At 39.1% G+C, this 23382-nt stretch overlaps 1 protein-coding gene across 2 annotated transcripts in view; it reads left to right on the top strand.

Annotated features, from left to right (window-relative positions):
- The window catches only part of LOC122995258 (polypeptide N-acetylgalactosaminyltransferase 10-like), a 104134-nt gene that overhangs the window by 40167 nt on the left and 40585 nt on the right, over positions 1–23382 (top strand). The window contains exons 1-4 of one of the 2 annotated variants that reach the window (XM_044370340.1): positions 394–565; positions 672–774; positions 2109–2247; positions 8098–8264. In XM_044370340.1, the coding sequence (XP_044226275.1) occupies positions 518–565; positions 672–774; positions 2109–2247; positions 8098–8264 (457 nt within the window). In that variant the 5' untranslated portion in view covers positions 394–517. Of the gene's footprint in view, positions 1–393; positions 566–671; positions 775–2108; positions 2248–8097; positions 8265–23382 lie in introns of those variants that run through there. The other variant, XM_044370339.1, reaches the window with a different exon arrangement.

Genomic DNA, 23382 nt, shown 5'->3' on the forward strand with positions numbered 1-23382 from the left:
AATGGGAAAAATAGATATTTTTAGATTTAATTATAAACTATGAAAATCTACTAGCAGAGAAAATTTGCCATCGATAATCACAATTACCAGTTAGTGACATTTTTATCAATTATGTTATTGTCATGTGATAATGCAATAGCAAGCAGGAACTGTTTAAACTCTGGCATGTGTTGCATTTATAGACACTGTGACATTTGAGATTTTTAAATCAGCTGCTAAATGTTAAGACAAACCCTCTCAATCCAAGATATGACCAAATTTATATGATAACAGTGTTCATATCTGCTTGTTGTTTAGATTTTCCCACAACGTAGCCCATGAATTGAGATGCTCAGATGCCTTAAAAGCACAGTGTCTTTGCACTTTACCATGAAGTCACAACGTATCTTGTACCACAAAGTAATGATGGATTGTCTGCTGGATCTCCAGAAAGTTTCAGATATCTTCAAGTGTACTTCCATAGTGCAGTTATATTATTTAAAACCCAACAGTTACATGGAAATCACTCTAAAAACCGATGGTGCTTTTGGACAATGACTGGCAGAAATGCAATGAGAAACTACTGGTATGATCCTGTCAACCGGATTTCAATGCAGGAGAAATGTAAGGGTGTGTCTGCTTGTATGACAGCATTTATGACTGTGTTTGTATGTGCTTGTGTTTGTCTACAGGGAGTAAACCGGATGGGGAAGGACGCACAGGTGGGACGAGACGGCGTGCGGAGGAGAGACTGGCACGACTACGATGCAATCAAAAGAGACGCCGCTCGATCTGGTTGGTCCAAAGCTCCTCATACTCACTCCTCATAAATATTCTGCCAAATATAGAACATGTATAAAATTTTCATAGTTATACAAAACTCACATATAGAAAGATTCCTACATTTAACACCAGATCTGAATATTTAACTCTCACTTATTGTCTCATTCCTTCTCTGGGTTGTATTGCTTTCCAGCTCTGCAGTAGCGGTGTAAATCTATGCTGTCAATGCTGTTCCGCTGCCATAAATACTGTTTATTTGCTACAATAATCACCAAGTCAGTTTTATTTTTTGCTCAGGGAAATCCAAACAGTCTTTCCAAACACTGTAAATTAGTTGAAATGTGTTTATCCCTGAAATGATCCATTAAAAGATGAAAAGTTATTTTCTACAATTGATAGCTTTTTTTAGGAGGGAAAGTGGATCATCTCTACCTAATGAGACATGGGTGTCTGTGAACGATTGATGATGAGAGTTGTTTTTGTTCTCCAGGTAACCACAGGTCCCTCGTTCTCCTGTGATGAATCTGCATGATATTAACCAGCGAAAAATATAAAACTGTCTGTAGCAGTTCAGCTGTTTAGAGTTTATATTTATTTCATCATGTTTCATCATCAGTGTCCTCGCTCTGAACGCCCAGGCTTTGATTTACACAGTATGGTTGTAAACAAATATTTGTATTATTGTTTATTTATTTATGCATCACTTCTGATTTAACTAACCCACAACTGGACATTGGTTTTAGGTGCTTTGCTAGTTATTTTTTCCTGGTATACTAATACTATGCTAATTTTAGTTATACAACTTTTGATATTTAGTCTTGAACACTGTTAGAATTTATATTTGAAAATAAGTTTTAAAGTTTTTTTCTGTTCTTCTTGTCAGTTTCTTGTTTTTTCTTTTATTTAATGATGGAATTGGCCCCATTTCCATTTATTGGCATCGAAGTTCTTGAAACCTGTCTGGCCCCTGACAAACATAGCTGTGAAACCGTTAATTAGCATTGATTTTGACTTCTGTGTTGTTCAGTCTGTTATTTGTGTTCAGTGTCTCAGTGTAAAAAAACCTTCTCACCGACTGTTTGTGTGAGGACAACCTTGAGGCACACTGCTTTTAATATGCTTTCAGAAATAAACGATTTTGTTCATAATCTTATCCAAATGAAAGTGGGAAACTTTCTCCCTCCAAACAATTAAAACAAGCTAATACTTAAAAAAAAAGTTTTGTAGATTTTTGATAATTGCTGTACAGTACGTGTGTCTGTAGAGATACAAGTTTGGCAAAGTTGGTACCCTGAGGTATTGTTGAGGTCTTTATAGTGAACTCTGTGTGTTTGTGTTTAATGCAGGTAACGGTGAACAGGGGAAGCCATTCCCCCTGACAGATGCTGACCGGGTCGACCAGGCCTACAGGGAGAACGGCTTCAACATTTATGTCAGCGACAGGATCTCCCTCAACCGCTCCCTCCCGGACATCCGCCATCAAAAGTGAGTTGTGTGTGTGTGTGTGTTTGTCTAAGGCAGGGAGAGGCGTTGAGAGAGAGCATGAGACGTGAGGAGAAGTAGAAGGATTAGGTATTTAGGTGTGGCCACTTTTAGATTAAAATCTGGAACAGAAGGTGATGCCTCAAACACGTTTGTATGTTTACAGAGTTTACAGAGTTGTAAATTGGACCAATAAGGTTAAATTCAGCTTTATTAAAGGTTCCTCTGAGTGCATGTATCTCCAGAGTTATAACTGCAAATACATATTGCTATTACTACACTGTTAATGTGGAGTTAAACTAAAAGAACTCAAAAGAACCTAAGAAATCACTGTGAGAGAAATGTTGAGTTACTAATTCATACTGACAACATAAGCGTATCATAACTGATACTGAGTTCTATACAGATTTAATGACACAATTACAGTTATTGATGATAAACTGTAAATATTGAAAAATTGTCCAAACTACTGGAAAAAACGCAATGAATAGTCAATTAATCTGACTACTAATTTTCTAAGAAAAACATCTAAAATTCTCTGGTTCCAGCTTCTTAAATGTGAATATTTTCTGGTGTCTTTAGTCTTCTGTGATAGTAAACTGCATATCTTTAGGTTGAGGACTGTTGGAAGTTACATCTTGGTCTTTGGGAAACAGTGATTGACATTGTTCATTATTTCTTGACATCTCATTAAACAAACAACTAATCAATTAATCTAGAAAATAACTGACTTATTAATTGATGAGGAAAATAATTGTTAGTTGCATCCCTGTATTCAACCATGATTCTCCAGTGCAGTTTGGTTTGTTTCAGACAAGACAGAACGAGCAGATCACTGCACTGCAATCCTAGACGAGATTTTAGACGAGTATATTTTAGGACTCGATAGTTGACAACTGAGTTTCTCTCAGCGCAATTCCAACTGTTACTGTGTTGGTGATTTTCATTTCAATCTGCCACATCAGTCATTTTTATGTACTGTGCAATGATGACCAGATGAAAAACCTTCCCTTTCAAATGTCCTAGTAAAGTGAGCAGTAACCTCAGGCAAGACTGCCATTTTTCTACAAAAAAAAGACATCTTCTGAGTGTGTATGAGCATTTTGAATGAACAGGGGCAGAAATGGGCCACAGAGGGCCAACAAACTGCAGGTTTTCATTCTAGCCAAAGACTGCAGCAGACTATTTCACAGATTGGCACCCTATCAACTGCGGAGGAAAAATGAATCACCTGGTACAGTCTTTGGTTGGATTGAAAATCTGCAGATTCTCTTTGTGGCAGATGGTTGTTGTTCCCCCCCAAAAATGAGATTGACTATTGGAGGAGAGCGTGACAATCTTGAGTGCAGGACTGACCTGGGAAATCAGTTTGTAAGAGAAGGAAACATAGAGACAGATATTCAAATAGTTGATACATTTCTGCTGTTTTTCCATCATTTTAAGAGAGTCATGATGATTTCTGAATTTGGATTGTGTCCGTGTAGCTTTACAAGGCTGAATTTATGGCTAAAGGGTATCGTTGGGTCATTTCAAAATGTTTCCACAATAAGTGTCTTTACAGCTGTAGACACTGACATGGTGTGGATTGACTGCTGTGAGATTTGACTCACTGAGACAAGAGATCAAGAACATTCAGCTTTCAAAGTATGACCAATCCAAGAACAATGGAAAAAAAATAAATAATACAATGACAGACAGGCCTTACACAACCATACAGTGTCAATGTTTGATTGGTAGACCTGTACATAGAAAGGACTTGGTCTCAAGCTATGTAAAACAGACAGTCTTTAGTTTTGATTTGTACTTTCTGTAGAAGTGACCAATAGGGCAGTTTTACCTACTTATGGCTTTGTTTACATCTTTATTTTTCCATATTGGATCCGTCCCAACTCATTACCACAAGCGCTGTTTGGAACAATTGTTCCAATTATCAACCTGCCCAGTCTATTCACTCGAGAGATGTATCTTGACACAAACAGAAGCCGATTACACCTCGCGCAACACGAATGTCCTTATAAACCGTGATCTTGACAGCAATTATCAGTGTCATTGATGTCCCCTTCTGTGGGCAAGGTGTGAAAAACTAATGATAGATGTGTGCTGTTGTTGCACTGAAGCAGCTTTTACTCTTGGCTGCAGTGGGGCTGGGATTATTTTTTGAACGAGTGGTTCCTCAGGAAGAAGAGGGAAGAGGATAGAGGACGATGAAAGTCAAGTTTTACCACACTGGTCGCAATAAGGAAAAAGGGAGAGCCTCCAAACAAGATGAAATGAAACACCCTGCCAATGACCCCCATTGCACTCCACAATATGAAACTGTTGGATGGATTGAATGGCATATTAATGACTTTGCAAATATGTGGTGATAGAGGAAATGCCATGTCATTAAAATCCAAAGGTTTCATCATCTGGGGACTATGAATGTAAATAGGGAGCAGATATCCTGACCACCTGCCTCTTAGACGATGAGACATCTTGCGTGCAGTGTTCACATTGTTGCCAATGCAGCATGAAAGAAAGTGAAACTTTATTTATATAGCACCTTTTTTAACACAGGTTACAAAGTGCTTTACAGTGACATCGGGACACAAAGACACATTCAAGAACACATACAGACATCTGACACGTACGAACACAGCAAGCATACAGTCATCACCCAGAGCACACACTTGTATTTATAAAATGTTACGAGAAAGCCAAAAGTAGGTTTTTAGGTGTTTTTTTTTAAACAGTCAACAGATTCAGCTGATCTGATGGAAGTGGGGAGATTGCTCCAAAGTCTGGGTGCCAAAAGGGCAACAAAAGCACAGTCGCCTTTGGTTTTTAGTTTGGCACGTGGTACGGCCAACAGGTTTTGGTTGGAAGACCTAAGTGACCTAAGCGAGGATATTAGGGCTCGATTATTTTCATTATCGATTAATCAGCAGATTATCTTCTTTACTCATTGTTTTATCTGTAAGAAATGTCAGGCAATAGTGAAAAATCCTTGTTTTAATTCGCACTAGCCCATGTAGCCATATCCATATGTCTTGTTTTGTATGACCGACAGTCAAAAATCAAAAGAGAAGAGAAGAGAAAAGCATAAAATCTTCACATTTGAGAAACTGGAAGTAGCAAATGTTTGGGATTTTTGCCTTAAAAGTTACTAAAATAATTATACTATTATCAAAATAGCTGCCAGTTAATTTTCTGTTAATCGACTGATCTATTAATCGACTAATCGTTGCAGCTCTAGTGGGACTATTCTGGTTTAGTGAAGTGGTTTAGTAGTTAAGTTGTACCAAGTCTTACAGTGTAGAGCTGAGCCTGACAAGCTGTCTACTGTACTGTTATAAATACCAAACAAAAAGGCACTATCGCTCTTGTATCATGGAGTGGTGGCATGGAGGACTTATACAATAAACCCAACCTTATACCATCTTTTCTAGCAGAATAAAGTTTTAAAAAACAGACGCTGTAGAGACATGATGAGCCATATGGACCTATGGCTGCAGCACAGACTGCTGGGTTTCTTCCAGCTCTCCTCTGACTCATTAAAGAACAAAACACTGAAAATAAACATACCAGCAACACTATAAATACCGTCTGCTAAACAGCTTCAAACCTGCTGAGCTGATTCCTCACAAATCAGCCTTCAGCGCTTTCCCACTATACCTGACAAGAGCCTTTATCCTAACCCTGCCCTTTCTTTCATGTGGGAAGCAGTTTTAAATGTTTCTTTCTTTCAATTATTTCCTTTCATATTTCTAAAACACCTTTATTCTTTGACCTTACAAAGCATCAGCCGTCAAACACGTTTTCTATCCTACATACATCTATCCAGCCTCCATCAGTATTGCAGCATATTCTATCAAATTAATACTTGACAGGAAATTCTTTGTACCCTCTTATAGCTGTCAAGGGAACAGAGTTGAAGGTGGTGAACTCCGAGGAGGAGCGGCAATCCAGCAGTGAAGCCACAGTGGAATAAAATGTGACACTTTAGATCTTCATGCCTCCTGGCCAGCAGCATTTTGTCTGGATAATTCTAAGATTGAGTGACAGTGTTTTGTTCATTTTCTCAGAGAGTCCAAAAGAGTACAAAGGTGGGAAATATCCGGTAATAAAGCCTAACTTTTGCCCGAGCTGTTACGGCAGGGTGATTTTAGAGGTTGAGCTATCGAACGTAGAACTTTGCAAACAAATATGGATCAATTAATGTTTGATTTTGGCTCATTTACACTGCTTATTGGCAGCTTTTTGTTCCTGATGCAACAATGAATATGCTGAAAGTGAGATTTTCCAACAGACAACGGCTCTTTAGACTCAGGAGCTGAAATGAACAGGTCAATGAACACGATAGAACGTAACCAAACATAACAAATTTGGATTTGTATAAGACACCATTGCATGTGTCTTATACAACTATTGCTGTTCAGTGACAGTTCTTGATAAGCAGACTCTCGGGTTGATGCGTCACGCAGGGGAGACGGAGGATGTGGGTTGGTGCACTGGGTGGTGGAGGGAAGCTGGTGCGTTGGTCAAAGTGACAGCAGAGTTCACTCTCACTTACTGAATGAATGGCGTGATAGAGAGACAGAGAGAGACAGAGAGAGAGAGAGGGGGAGGAAGTTTCAGGCAGACAGACAAGCCTGAGAGACTCAGAGATAATTACTGTCTCTACTGATTCAGCCCCGACATCTCAGAAAGAAGAGAAAGAGATGGAAGGGCAAACTAGCAGGTGGTATGCATTATTACATCTTATTAAAAGAGCAACACATTTTCAGGTTGAGTTGGTAGGGAACATTACAATACAATGAAGAAAAGGGCAGAGCTGCTGGATTTTCTTTAAGATAGATAGACACATATATACGTGTAGAGAGAGAGAGAGAGAGAGAGTTCTTTATTAATCCCAAAGGGAGATTTAAATGTTACAGCAGCCACTTGATATCAATTCAAATACAAAAACAATGAGGTATGTAAAAGAAATAAATACAATTACAGGCTAAATTATAGACAATAGCTAAATACACTAACTATAAAAAATAAATAGAATATAACCATAATTATAATATACTATTTGCTGAGTTACACTGTTCAATGATGTTAATATGTTATAGTATAGTACACTGTACATTACTATTTACCTACATGAAAACATCTGGGTCATATTCACCTGCAGACTTCATAGTACGGTACAGATGTTCCATAACACATCAGTGTGTCCACATTTTACAGCAAAGGTCATGACTACGAATGAGGGAAAGTCAACAAATATCAGGGAAAAAAGATGGTAACCAGTATTTCAGACAACCCAAAAATTGAAATGGGGTAAATTGATCCACGATACTATAGGAGGGTTAATCAGACAAATTGTTTCATCCTCTTAATTCAGAGGATGTGCTGCTTTTCTTTGTCTAATATGATAATAAACTGAATATGTTTGGGTGTCCGACTGTTTGGACAAAACAAGCATTTTTGAAGTTGTCCTCTTGAGCTTTAAGAAATTGTGATTCCCATTTTTCACATTTTTTTTAACATTTAAAAGATCAAATGATTAATAGATTAATTGATGATGGATTTTTTTTGTTGCAGTCCTATAGCTGAGGGGATTGATGCGATTTTGGGAACTGGGGTTCACCATCAGTCTTTAAATTAAACCTTTGAGTGACATGAACGTGTGTACCAAATTTAATTGGAATGCATTTAATAGTTGTTGAGATATTTTATACTGGACGACCTGGTCGACCCTGTCTGTAGCTACACTGCTAGTGTGGCTAAAAATATGGTTATTATTTTTAGCACAGATGAGACACTTCCCTTTCATATTTCTCATTTGGTTTCATATGTGTGTGTGTGTGTGTGTGTGTGTAGCTGTAAACAGAAGCTGTATGCAGAGAAGCTGCCAAACACCAGCATCATCATCCCGTTCCATAACGAGGGCTGGTCGTCGCTGCTGAGGACCGTTCACAGCATACTCAACCGCTCTCCTCCACAGCTCATCGCAGAGATCATCCTGGTCGATGACTTCAGCGACAAAGGTACAGAGAACACACACTCTTTACTGCTTAGAAAACACACCCACGCCCGTGTACTTGCACAGACATTCTCACAGGTACATGAGCACAGCTGCAGACTGTGTGGCTATTAATTCCCTCTGCCTCTCTCTTCTTTTCATACTCACACAAACACACACAAGTGCTCACACACACTTATTGTCTGCAAGTGCTGGTGACTGTGTTGCACAAATAATGAGTTGTTCAGGAACAAAAGCGTTTGCCAGACTCTGCAGAGGCCCAAATGTGATCTCAACGTGCTCTAAATTTTGCATGTTATAAGCAGAAATAAACACACATACACACACACTGGTGAGTCAGTATTTATTAGACCAGAGAGCAGCTAGCATTGCTCACTGCTCTACTCAGACAATGTGTGTGTATGGGTGTGTACATGTACATGTGCCTGTAAACTGTGGTGTATCAGGGCAAACCAAGCTGTTTTTAATTACTGGATATTGTCACTGGTGCCAACTTCTATTATTATAGAGGTTTGTTATTGACCACTGGTACATGCATTTAGTCTACAGTATAAAGGTTTACAATAAAAGCTGCAAGATCTACAAGCAAACTCAGATGCTAAACATTACATGCTAAATGTTAGCATGTCAGAATCAAGCGGCAACCTCTGGGGCTGAAAAATGAAGCCAATGCGGAAGTGCCAAAAACTGCAGTTCCTTGAATGGCCACTTGAGGGTGGCTCCAAAAGCGAGTCATTCCCCATAGACCCCCATGTTAAAATGCCCAACTTTACTGCAGAAATAAACATGTTTACAGCCTGGTACAAAAAACGGTTTTGGTCTCTATAGCTAATTTTATTAAGCCGTAAAGTTATGCATAATGAAAGACATGGCTTCTTTGAGTGACAGGTCCGCCAGCCGTTAGGTGGCTTGTTTCAGCCATTCGGCCCGCCTCTTTGCCCATTTTTGATTGGCTGGGAGTTTGGCAGCGTCACGCACTATTTTTATACAGTCTATGGTCAGAATACTAATGTATTATCTTTACATGCTAATGTCCGCTCAGCTTTGCATACAAAGCATTAGCAAGTCAACACGCTAACTGTGCACATATTACCGAACCGTGATAATGTGTCAGATATTACATGCTAATCATCAGCGTATTAAAATGCTAACTGCTGGTATATACTGAATGCTATGATAAAGAACTAGAACTGGGAACATGTTCTTTTTCACTGTGTCTTTAAGGAGTGATGTTAGCAGCAATGTGTTGGCGCTTGCTTCAAAATTGCAAAACTCTTGCTAATGATGACGTTCAAAGCAGTTAATGGTTTTACGGTTTGTATTTTTAATTGCAAAACTGAGACTTCAGAACAGTATTGAAGCCTCAAACCTCCTCACAGGCTGCATAAAAAATCCTGTTAATATATTCGGAGCGAAAGATTGCAGTAACCTCTCAACAGATGGTGATGATGAGGACATTCTATGACCCTGCTACTGTTAGCAAGGTTAGCGAGAGGGGGGGAAAAAAACCATGCCTCTAGTGCAGATTGGTTTTCTCACACCGGCGGCTTAATCAGTTTGAACTCTGGAGTTAATGTACAGCTTTGAACCCTTACATGATAAATCGGAGGACAAGTGCAATATTATCGCTTGGATCTGAATGGAGGAGAGAACAAGATACTCATCATAAAGCCTGATTCACAGCCACGGAGTGAGGCATCATTTCTATTCAATTTCAATTCATTTCAGTGGGCTTTATTGGCATTGGAAGTTTCAAGAACAGTGTTGCCAAAGCATCAAAATACAGTTGTCCAAATATTTGAACAGTACAAAATAACAAAAAATATTAACAATAACACAACATTAAGATTTCTTGCTCCCGTTTCCATTTCCTTAGATAATAAATAATGCACTGAAATATATAGAGAGAGAGAGAAAGAGAAAAAGGATAGGAAGGAGTGTTTTTATTGGACATTCAGAGGTATATTTCTATAAGTGTCTGTGTGTGAGTTGTTTGTGTGTGATTCATATATCATCCCAGGCACGTTCCTCGATGTTGATTAACAATCTCTCTGCTCCATGACAGCATGCGAGCCAGCAGTTATACTTTATGTCCTTCTGCATTAATTGACGCTGTTTTGTTTTAGCATCTCGCAGCTGACACGAAGAAGATAAACAACTGGTTGTGATGCTTTTTTTTCAGAGCGCAGTTATGTTTTCTGAGGTGCTGATTTAGTTTCGATGTTGTGTAATTATAACCTCGCTGCAAAGTGGCATTGTAAGAACACGCATAATTAATACAACTATCCATGTTTGACTCAAAGGATACCTGATGATTCATATTTGTTTTTCTGTGTACTTGCTCTGCTGTATGTAGTTGACTTTATTAAAGCAGAGAACATTTCTGGGTTCAAGAAGTCATGGGTGGAGTGTGGACTTCTCATTTTTCAGTTTGTTGTTTCCCCCGACTTATGACATCATCATAAGTCTTCCCAAAATGTAAACAGCAAAAGTTGTGCAATGTTTTGATGCATCCAGTTTGACTGAGATACACAAACAGAAGAACTATATGTGCTGCAAGAAGCTCTTAACGTGTCAGTCGGGGCTTGTTGTGCATAAAAGATTGTCAGATTCAAGGCGTGGGTCAGATGGCGGCCCCACTGTGCTTTGCTTCTCTTTTTCTTTTTCACTTTTCAAGCTGCGTGTTATTCAAAATGTTCTGTTTCTGACAAGTTGCTTACTGCACTTGTTGCTGCCAGTTTCACAAAAAAAGAGATACAAATTTGTTCAGAAGTTCTAAAGAGCTAGTCTGGCTTAAAACTATTAAAACAAAATTTACTTACTGGATGAAACTGAACATCCAACTCCTTAGAGGGTCTTTAAGTACAACCAAATACTGAAATACTGAAGACTTTTTGGCCACCAAAATGTTACAGTTAAATTATTGATGAACTGAAAACACACTGAAATAACGACAGTTACGGCTATACTCTCTGAATCTGGGGTTATGCAACCTAACCGACGTTGTCAATGTGGTAGCGACTTGCCAATCAAAATGTAGCCACGCCCTAAAGCATACCCTGCTTTATCGTCTATTTTACTCCAAATGGGACCATAATTTACAAAATGAACGTCATGCTGTATTGAAGAAGACTTGAAACTAGAGATTTAGACCATGAATTCATTAGGAAACTGTTTTCTGAGGTAATAAATCAAGTGAGAAGTAGGTTCATTTTCACTTCCATTCAGTCAGACTTCAGAGTCTCCCCCTGCTGGCCATTAGAGAGAATGCAGGTTTAATGCCGGTTTAAGTTTGTGCAATTTCCCAGTAGCTCACTATTTCTGGACAGTTTTGTTTCTATAGTTATTTCTCCTGCTCACACACACGCTTTCCTTTCGTCAGTGTCAGTGTTCGTGTGAATTCAGCCTAAGTGTCTTTCCTTTAATCTCAAAGCACTTCTTCTGTCACAGCGATACTTTCCTTGTCTGAAGTCTTTGTCATGAGCCAGAAAACCAACTGTAACTATATGTTAACACATAAATGAAGGAATATAAGTTCAGCTCGGTTTTGCTGAGATGTATTTTTTTCTGTCCGAGCTGTTCAGTTGCAGAATAACATGTGGAGAAAATCTCACCTGTGTTTTCTCTACCACCTACGAACGTGCAAATAAAACAGAAATTTGATGCACTCTACCCATGTTTAGGTCTTTATTCATGTTATTATTATTCATGTTAATATAAAAAAGATCTCAATTCCTCTTTGCTCTCTGTGTTCATGCTCTTCAACACTCTGCGTTCCTCACTCTCTCTCTCACCCACGCTCACCTCTGTGTTGCAGGAGCAGCTCAGTCAGGCAGAGCACTGACTCACAGATAACATGCAAACACTGAAACCTGCTGTTTTTATCTCCTCACTTGCCCTCATCTTCCTTAATGTCTCTTTTTTTTTTTTTCCATCTCTCCCTGTTCCATCTCCTCTCCGCTGGTTTTTTTTCCCCTTCATGTCTCTAATGTCTTCTTTGTCTCGTCTTGTTTCCTTTTTGTCTTTCTCTTGACATCTCTTATCTTTATTGCCTCTGTTTCTTGACGTCTACCTTGTTCCATCTCTTGACGTCTCTTCTTGTTTGTGCTTCACTGTCTCACCTTCTTTGTGTTTTTGTGTGTGTCCATTGTAGTGTGGTGAGATTTTTCCTACAATTCATGCTAATTTTTTTTCCTGCTTATTTTTCTTTATCTTTTACTCTTATTCATTATCTTATCTTTACCCTCGGACAATTTCCCAATTTTCTTTTTTGTCTCCTCTTGACGTCTCTACTTTGCAAATGTGACATCTTTTTTCATTTGTTGTCATTTCTTATTGTCTTTCATCGTTTTGTCTTTTGTCTTTAAGCCATTTAAACCTGCATTAATAGTTTTTTTGGCCACTTGGGGGCAGCACAGTCAAGTTGTGAACACAACACTGACATCACCTTTTATGTTGAGACGTTGCATTTGTTAGCAAACAGTTGCTTATTTCCACATCCAGCAGTTATGGAGCAACATTATCATTCATTTGGAGTCGTGTTTCTGTCCACCTGGTGAATATAAGTCCAATATTCACTCTCTTTTAGCTTTGTTTTTCTCTCTCTACCAACTCCTAAGGGAAATATCTGGCTCTTAAGCTGCTAAATGCTCCACTATGTTCATTAGCTAGTTGCTGACTGTGTCTGTTTGCTGTTTGGTGCTGAGCAGGTAGTGAACAGGGGGGTTTTAGAGCTTTTTCTCTGAAAACAGATGCCTGCTGTGGCCATAAATGACACTATGAGAGCACTGAGAGTGAACCACAACAGTAAAGTTGCAGCCAGGCAGATAAACAATGAGCTGAAATGAACTTATATTATACTGGCCATGCCCTGAAAGGGATCATTGGTTGCAGCCCAAGTTTTCTTTTCTTTAACTTCCCTTCTCCTTTCCTCTGTTCTCACTTTCTTCCTGTTTTTCCCCTACTGTATGTGATGACTGTGTGTGTGATATCCATCTCTTCCAGGGATCAGATCAACAAAGCTAAATCTGACTCTGGTAGATCCATCAGCTTCAGTGACTGCTTGCTGTCATGTTACTGACCCCCTTTTGCTCTCCCTGCTAATCTCTGCTGCTGTTGACTGAAAAAACTTTACCCAGTGGAAGATTGTTGGTAACAGTAAATGTCAGGTTTCAGTGTCAGTCCCTCAATCAAAAAGCAAGTGTTGTTTCTTTCCTTTTTTTTCCCTACAGATATTCAACAATCATAAACACAGAAATCCATCATAGAAAAGGCAGAGGGATCCATTTTTCCTCCCACAGTAGCCTCAGTAGAAAATAATATAATGCAGGCACAGCACCTGCTGGGTTTTTAAGTAAGAAAAAAACTCTTTTCTCCTACTGTCACTCTGGATTTTTTTCCTTTTTTTTGTAATCAGCGATGTTGTTCCAGGCACACAACAAAATCTTTCTACTCTGGATAAAAAGAAATAACATCAGATGATTATGCATGGAATGCTAAGTGGAATACTATCCACATAGATAACATGTTAAAGTCATACACAAAGCATTATTCAAACACAAACGCAATTAGACATAATACACTTTTTTTCTCTTATTGACCTAAATCTACATCATACTGAGAAAAGAGGATGATGGGTGCTGATCCAGGTCAACTGGTTTGAGGCCCGATGATTCTGAGGGTGAACGAAATTACCAAAGAACCATTAATAATATTAAATTATCTAGATTAAGAAAAGCCGTCTCTTTTCCTTCTTAAATTATGTAAATCCTGCTGATACAGGCTTCAGTTTAGACTATAAAGAAGAGAGCAGTCATTTAAAAATGTGTGATTCTTTATTGGTTAGATTTAATGTTCACATCTACTGGTGCTAGCATAGTTCTAGATCAATTGATTCAAATAGGATCTGTGTTCGCTGACAGGTGTTCACCTGGTTGGAGAAACAATAGTCCAAGTGACATCATAACCATTGGTATTTATTTATATATGAAGCCATTAGTGGGAAATTTTTATCTCATTGCTGCTGCTTTGGCACTTTGGTCCATATTTGACAGTGACCAGTTGATGCTTCAGGAACCCCGAACCAGAACTGATCTAGAGAAGACTGCCTTTACTGTTAGTGCAGCAATCTTTTGGAATAATCTGCAATGTCACCCAAAAATACAAAACAGGTATCATTCTCTACCTGCTTGTGACTGCTTTCACTGAGCCTGCATATTGTATATTGTCTAATTTCTGTTTTATTAACGTGTTTGACCATCCTGGTTACCTTCCTTGTGATTTTACTGTGACAAGCATGGATGAGGTTGCAGCAGCTATATGGGTTGTTTTAATCTGCTGGTTACATGTCAGGTAAAAATGATGTCGGCAGGACAGATGCGTCACTCACTACTGATTGTTTTGGACAAAACAAGACAAAATAACCTCCCCTACCAACAAGAAATCAGCAAAGAATGAATGAAGTCAAACGAAAAGCCCATTCAGTCAGATTATCAGGCCATACTAGTACAGGATGAGGTCACCATTAAAGACTCACTTAGAGACAGTTTTATTGGTGTTTTTTTCAAGCATTTGCATTGGTGCTCATCATGTTGCATCCTGCTTTGGTTTAGATCTCAGTATAGAATGAAGTCAAGAAAAGGTGGAAGTTTGTAACAGATTGAAGACACAGAGTATGTATACACATGGGTAAAATTAGCTTGGTTGGTCACTCTCTGTGTCAGTTTCTAGGTTTATAAACTAGCTGTACTTTTTGCCCTTGTTCATTTCTACCTTCGTAGTTGCAAATTCTACCTCAGCATGTGTAGGAGCTGTGTTTAATGTGCTGTCATCCCTGTTCAACATCTCAAATTATGCAATGAGGATGGCGTAACCACATTCCCGTGGCAGATGCACTTCTGCTTGGACTGACTGGTCAGTCAGCTGCCTGTCAGGTCTAGTTATCAGTTAGCACTCTCTTGGTCTCATACAGGGCAAAAAATGGCTGAGTATGTGTAACTATGTATTTCTGATGATCCGAATAGAGTGAGACACACAAAGAAGCGTAAGCGGGGTTCTGTCACATGCAAATACGATGAACAACAAGCCAACTTGAGCTGGGAGCTTTTATACCTTGCCACCTCTTCAACATATGTTTCCCATTATCAGTGGACTTTGTATGATGAGTTATAATATGGACCTGTCAACATGTCAGACATCTTGGCGTCATTCCTATCAAGCTACTGAATTCACACCTAAGGGCCCCACACTAGATGTTGTTCCAGTTTGTCTGATTGACACATGAACACGGTGCCTCAACTAAAAGTTTCTTACATTCCTTAAGATGCATGCAACACAAAGAAAATACCTAATATCAGTATGTAAGGAAAAATATACAGACGGGTGACAAATTAAAGGAAAAACCGGTACAGGCCTGAATCCTTGACCCCTACAGTGAGGGGATCTGGTGGCTCTGTTAGGCTGTGGGGGACATTTTGCTGGCATGGTTTGGGTCCACTTGTCCCCTTAGAGGGAAGGGTCACTGCAAAGAGTCACCACCTTTATCCTATGATGAAACATTTCTATCCTGATGGGATGATCTCTTCCAGGATGACAATACCCCAATTCACAGGACACAAGAGGTCACTGAATGGTTTGATGAGTATGAAGATGATGTGAATCATATGCTATGACCTTCACAGTCACCAGATCTCAACCCAGTTGAACACCTATGGGAGATTTTGGACTGACGTGTTAGACAGCGCTCTCCACTACCATCATTAACACCAAATGAGAGAATATCTTTTGGAAGAATGGTGTTCATCCCTTCAGAGACTTGTAAAATCAATGCCAAGGCTGAGGAACACCATGTGTCTGTGATGTTACTAAAGATTTCTGAAAGAAACCAAGGTTGAAAAACATTTTGTCAATCACAGGATAGCTTCATATTTTCCCTTCATATCTCATCTCTGGCCTGTTATTGGGCTTAGATGTCTCCGGTGCAGAGTTTCATTAAATCGGGGACAGTGTGAGTCCAGATGTATCCATCATGGTTAACTATGGTCTGTGACGGAGACAGTCCCTCTCCACAGGACCACTGAGCCACACTGCAGTATCACCTTTTGTGATAGAAACCTGCCACTGACTCCAGATTTACTGCCCAATTATTCACTGTCTGTCAGTGCCTGATGGGATCAATTAGAATGAAAATATTTCATTCGGTAACACCAAATGTTAATAAGACTTTTTCTTTTTTTTAAGTGTAATTAGTTCTATATACTTGGTTGCCAGTGCGTTGTTAGCAATTTGAGATGGTATGACATGGTTTTAATGGCGTTTATCATGTTTTGCCAGTAAAAATGAAAGTGCAGTGCAGTGTGGAGGCAGGTGATAAATGAGTACGAGGAATAAATTAAGTCATAGAGTGAGAAATTGAGCAATCAAGACGCATGAAACAACATTCAGAGAGATATCAGAGGAAGGAGGAGGGAGTAAAGATAATGTGAAAAACAGAGACTGAGAGGTGAGGTGGACGCTTTAAAGCGGAAGTAAGTAATTTATGACTTCTATCAACCTGTATCAGTGAGAAAGGTCGAAATCAACAGATCTTGGGCACGATTGATGGCGGGCTGTAATAGACATAAATTTAAAAGGTACCTTCACAATGGAATGAATAAAATAGCCAATTAGAGTAGAGCAGATGTCCAACAGAACTGTGTAATGAAGAGGTCATTTGTCACCACGCATTATATTAATGGCTTTTTTTCTTTTTGCTTCAGATGTAAAATGTTGAGATCTCATTTGCAAGGACATTGTCTATGTTTGATAAGATGAAAAATGTGAACACAGTGATGGTAATTTCAGTCTATAGCCCAAAAGTGAGTGCTTGAACATCAGGTACTGTAGGCTCAGTTCTTGGTACAACACCTGAACCAAGTTATCTCACTCACAGTGTAGCCTGAGTCGACATAAGAGCTGAGTAAAATTTGGCAAAATAGTGGTCACGATAATGACAGCTCTCTTTTCTCACATTATGCTGATAAGTAGTGAGTCATCGGTGCTGGTAAAACCCTATGAATTCACAATGGTATAATTCTGTGTTAGAGGACAGGTAAATCACTCTATTGAACGCCTATGTTTTGAGTATTAAACACCAGAACTAGACAAATGTCATTTTTGTGATATTAATTTCCCATATTGTCCAGCCCAACTCAAAACACATAAAATATTGTTTCTTTCATTTAATGCACCTTTAAAAAAACTAACTAAACAGGTCACAGAGCTCAGTAAAGAGCAAAGGAGAGAGATGAGGGAGGAAACTGAGGGTGACAAGGATAGAAAGAGAGCAATATGAGAGGAATGCAGTGTAATGATGACAAGGAGAAGTAAGACAAAGAGACACAAATGCCCTGTGGACAGAGACACCAGCAGTCTCAGTGAAACCAGTTAGACCTGCTAACCTGCCCAGCTACAGTACATGATGAGCTTTAGCTGGGTGAGAGGAGGGAGAGGAGAAAGAGGAGGAGGAGTGGTGTGTGATGGTGAGGGGAGGTCAGCTCACTCTTCATTAGGCTGTAATTGAATTTCCGCAGCCCGTGCAGGGAGGATGTTCATCCCTCGCTCTCCCTGCAGGGGAGCGTTGGCTCCGGTTTCCCAACCTCCCCGATACTTTCAAGGTTAGCACAGCTAATGGGCTACTTTCTCCACGGATTTCTCTGCTCACCATCTGTCATCTACAAGTCTGACCACATAGGCGCGCAGGTACATGCTCCACTATGTGATGCTGCTGAAATAGAGTAGAGCAGAAACTAGAGGCTGTGTTCAGTACCGCAGTAGACCACCTCTGGCCCTGATAACAGCTGACACACGTTGTGGCAGTGACTCAACAAGGGACCTGCAGTGTCCCATTGTTAAAGCTGACCACGCAGACATGGAAGGACATTCACCTTCCCGTCACAAAAAAGCTTTTCAGTAGAAACTCAATTCGCTGTCTTGTTTTGCATCAGTTGAAATGTTTGTGCATTGTGGAATGAACAGTGACAACCAACGCAGGGAAAAGGTTTGGTTTGATGGCTTTGATGTGACTGAATTGAATTAGCTTTTTGATAAATATAATAGATGGAATACTATGAAAGGAAAGCTTTTGATTTTAGAACATTGTGTAGCTTCTGCACTCAAACCTGCAGGGATCACGTCGTGATAACTGTAGTCCACGAACAAGCACACAAACTTGCAAAGATGCAGGAGCGCTTTGACAGCGAGCCTTCACCAGCGCATCTTCATGCATCTTCCTGAATTGGATATGTAGATGCTGCATTCAAGTTCATCACAAAAGGGATCAATATCCAGTGATTTTTGGTGGCCAGGTCAGTAAATGCCTCATGAAATGGCATGAATATTTGCTTAATGTGGTATATTTCTTGTTGAAACTACTTTTTAGGACATAACAGTTTTATTTTACTGGAAAGTTGGAGAGTTACTTGATTGGTTGGGGTTCAAATTCCTATTCAGTGGTGTTTTTATCATCACTTTACTCTTCTTCAACTGCTTCTGGATAATTCTGACAAAAGCAATATCTTGTGATCAAGAGTTCCCATCATCCTCTTGGGGCCTGTGATGACCCTGAATGGTTGAACCTGCTCTGCTACAACATTTGATGCTTAATGATCCAACATTAAGTTGTTGATCTGCAGGTAACATTGCGCACAGTGCGATTGTTTTATCCTGCTATCTATGTAGTATTGTGGTAGTAACTGTGTTCTAGTGATTACCACACAACACCTTCCACATCAGTCCTCCAATCTCCACCTCTCACATATCACATGTCTGCTGAACTTTGCGCCAGCATTTGGTTTTGACTCACCTGTCTTAACGTCATCTTTTGTTTGTGCTGAAATGACTATTTGATTAATCATTAGACACAAAACAACTTGGAATTCATGAAGCAAAATTGCAAAAATGCTCTGGTTCCATTTATATAATTGTGAATTGAATAACTTTGGGTTTTAGACTTGAGAAGTCAAAGGTCACTTTGGGCTCTTGAACATTTTAAAGAATTAGTGACTAATTGATGAAAACAAAAATCTGAGTTTTCTAGTGTTCCAGTCCTTCATAAAGTTTTTGCTGAAACTTTCCTACTTTTCAAACACAATGATGCTTTTTACAGTCAATTAAATGAAATTTTAAGCCTAACTGTTCACACGTTAAACAAGTGCCGTCATGTTCTGATTTCATTTTCTTTAACTCATTTTGTTCCTTAATAAAGCCGTATTTCCAGGGCCAGGAGGGTAAAAGGCTTTTTTTTTTTTTTTTTAACACAACAGGCAGTGAGAAGCAGTGGAGCATGTTATCATGTTTTAGCAAGTGTTTGTTTTTTTCCCCCTTCATTTTTAATTGGAGTGTACTTTGGAGATGAGAGCTATTCTTTTGGGATGCTCACTTCATTAGTACCTGTAAGTGTCCGGGCATGTTAGCGGAAAGGGAGAAATTGAGAGAGAAAGGCATTCTGGGAAAAGATGTCTTTAATAAACGCTTGCTTGTCACAGAGTATTTGAACGGGATCTCATTCAATGTAGTCATTATCTCCCTGTTTTAAAGTTTTAAGTCTTGATATTCTTCAATGTTTTAAAGCGTAGAACAAACATGACTTCACAGAAATGAGTTCTTTGTTTTTAGTCTTGTTTTCATAATGCTGTAATTATTATTTCTGTTTAATTGAAGTTTAAATTGAGAAGTGGAGCTGCTCCCTGAGGAGCGTCATTAGCATCCATAATAGTGGGAATAACTGGCCTCCTGCCAGCTTAATGGGGGCAATCTTAATACCAAAACAATCATAAACACAATTTAACCATTAAGCATAAGCTAAAAGAGAACGGGAGTAAAAGGAGAAAGAAATGCAGGAAATGAGCGATGATAAGAAGAATGGCCAGTAAGAGACAGGGTGGTGTTTCAGCTAAAGACTTGTTATTATGTTTTAATAGCCTTCCCTGGAGAGCAGAGGGCTATTTCTGGTTGTTCAGCCAGTTGAAAGAAGCAACTCTAAAAGAGACGGACGAATAACGGATCAAGAAAGATTAAAGAATAAGCTGAATGCACAGATTTCAAGAAGATGGAGACCGGTGTTGTATTAACCAGGATACACGACGATGTCATGTCTGCCGCATGGACTGTCTACTGATGGTGCAGAAATAAGACTGTCAAGATAAATGATGGCCGTGAAAATGAGCTTTAATGCCACCAGAGCCTCCGTGTCTCTGCTCTCTGCGGCTTCTCATCCATGCTCGCAGTCTTCTTCTTCTCATTAATGCTCTTTGTTCCATCATCTTAACTTTATTCAGCGCCTGTTTGTCGATTTCATTCTTATATTCTTCTCTTTTCAGTTTTGGCTAATGCATATTTGATAATAACATTTTAATCTTAGTTAAAAAAATCTCCCTGTACTGCTAAAAAGACGCTGGAGGGATGTCAATAGGAAGAATTCTTCTAAAAATCCATGTGCATTATTTGACTCTACTATAAGTATGTCTAAGCTTCATCCCAAGACACTCAAAAGAGCAGCAGTTAAGTGCAAACGCTATTATAAATTCTCTGCAAGGTTGTTGGCCAAAGGACCCTTAAACACAAGTGATTCCAACAAAATGAAATACAAGAAATACGTCTATATGAAGGCATTCATATAAACGTATTCATATCAACAGTTGCTTTTATGGAGTGAATAGAAGAAAAATAAGTTGTTAGGTACTTGTTATGTCTGAGCAAAGCACCTTTCACAGAATCTCAATAGACTAGTACAGCAATGTTTTGAATCATCCAGCAATGAAAACGCATAAATAAATGTCACCAGTATAAAACATGTTATAATGAACAGAAGATTCAGGATTCACACCAGCAGTTGTTTTCTTTCTCAACATTGGGATCAGGACCACATGTTATTCCGCCATGGTGGTGAGAGACGTACAAGATTGAGTTCATGTGAAAGGTTGGAAACGCTTCATTATCTCTATATGATCCATCCAGAGTTTCCCTCATGCTCGTGATAATAGAGAACTGAAGAACATTGAACTCTGACATGTTACTTGAAAGCTTTTCTTTTTCTAGGGTCATGTGGATTATAAAATATAGGATCACGGGCCAGAGAGTTGTTTATCCAATTAATTTTCTTTTGTTTCTTCTTTTTTTTCCCTACATCCTCTTTCCGCAGTAGTAACAGAAACCAGACAACAGTAAGCAAACCTGCCTCACAGGTCTGAGCCGACAGGCTGCTGTTCAGACTCTGACAATGACTCTCTCAAGGACTAACAATCCCCGTGGGGATATTTTTACAGCAGTCGACAGCGGCGGTACGAGAGCTGCTCGACAGGACGAGGTTCAGAGATATAGAGCGAACACAACATCAGTGCTGCCGTGTTAACAGTGACTAACAGTGACTCTGTCTCTGCCGCTGTTACTGTTCTGTCTTTATGAAGTCGGTTGGGCCTCTGCTATCCTCTGTCGTGTTGTTGCTTCGGATTCATGTTACAGTATTCTCCTCTTTTGTAATGTTACTGTTTACTATTTGCAGTTAAATAAATTCTTAGATGTACTTTGCATCTAGCTTTGGACATTTTTTGAGTTATCTTTCATGTCATGCTCTACTGAAGATGATTTGACTTCTTCATACCAGGATTAGATTTTGCCTTTGGAGTTGGTCACTGTGTCAAATTAGATGATCGTCTCGCATGACTTGGCCGAGAGACGTCGGACTGAAACCAGTCGTAGATCGGCATCTTTCATGACTTGTGTGACATACGGAGGTGATCAGTGAGCCAAGGATTGACTTTACTCTTCCACCTGATAGCACCAACAACAGATCCTTCCACAGATTTATGAAGGATTGTAAAAGAAACACTGACTGAATATTTTGAAGCAGATTTAGAACGTTGACTCTCTGTAAAAAGATTTAAAACATTAGACGGTATCTTCCTTCCTGCTTTAAATGCAAGAACCTGATTCCTGAAAATAGCATGCAATGAAATGAAACAGTGAACTGATCTTCCTTGAAAAAAATGTACCACTTGATAACCTGATAGCATAATTCTAAAGCAAATCAGCTTCTTTTGCATATGAATAACTTTATGGACCAAATTACACAGCGAAAGGACAGAGGGCTGGAGTGCACTGATTAATTTTTACAGCCTTTATTATCTTTTAAATGTTAGTCTGTGTTCCAGAGTATTCCAGTCCTCTTTCTTAGTAATGGCCTTTTGCCTGAGATGAACCTCATACTGATGTTTGTTGTTGGGTAAAGGAGAAAAAAAAAACTTCTATCCAGCGCTACTGTTTCTTGAAAGTTGCTCCTGACTGTCCTCTAGGGTTGGAATTTGATAGAAACCTGAACCCAACATCTAATCTGCTTATTGAGTCCGATCCTTACAAATAATGCAACCAAAACGTAAAGATGAAGTAATATATTTAAAACTCAAAGGTTGATTAAATAACCTTGGAGCTTAACAAGGTTTTTTTTTTTTTTTTTTTTTGGGGGGGGGGGGGGTTTACCAACAGTCAGAACCCGTTCAAAACAAACCTCTCAAAAATTAGACCCAATACAAAATAGGGTTGACCCAAACAGACCCTAATAGGGAGACAACTCCACCAATTTATGAACAGGCGAGGTCAAAAACAGTAGCAGTACATGTCATTGTCAATGTTCACACTCTCAGTTTTCTGTCAAAAGACACATTTTCAGCACACCCTGATATTCTGCCTCAAGATCGCAATCTCCATTGTTCGATTCCATCTCTCTCCTCACGTTTCCGTCTACTTTCCACTGACATTATGTGATAAAGTCATAAAATCCTCCAAGAAATATATATATATGTATATTTTTAAATGATTAGACACCATATAATCAGAGCTGAGAGCAAATCAGCTTGTGTGCTATGTTAAGACATACTAACACACATACATGAGACCACCTGCGATACAGCAGGACCCTACTCAACCTGAACAGACTGGATGTGGGGCGGATGCAGATGGTGCACGCTTAAGGACTTCTAGACAAGACCCAACCCTGTTGTCCTCTGAAACTGAATGGTTGAGAGAGAGCAAACCTTTTTTTAAATATTTGTATTTAAAACTGTGGTGCTTATATTTAAAAACTTCATAAT

The sequence above is a fragment of the Thunnus albacares genome, chromosome 13, assembly GCF_914725855.1.
Source record: "Thunnus albacares chromosome 13, fThuAlb1.1, whole genome shotgun sequence".
Classification (NCBI taxonomy): Eukaryota; Metazoa; Chordata; class Actinopteri; order Scombriformes; family Scombridae; genus Thunnus; species Thunnus albacares.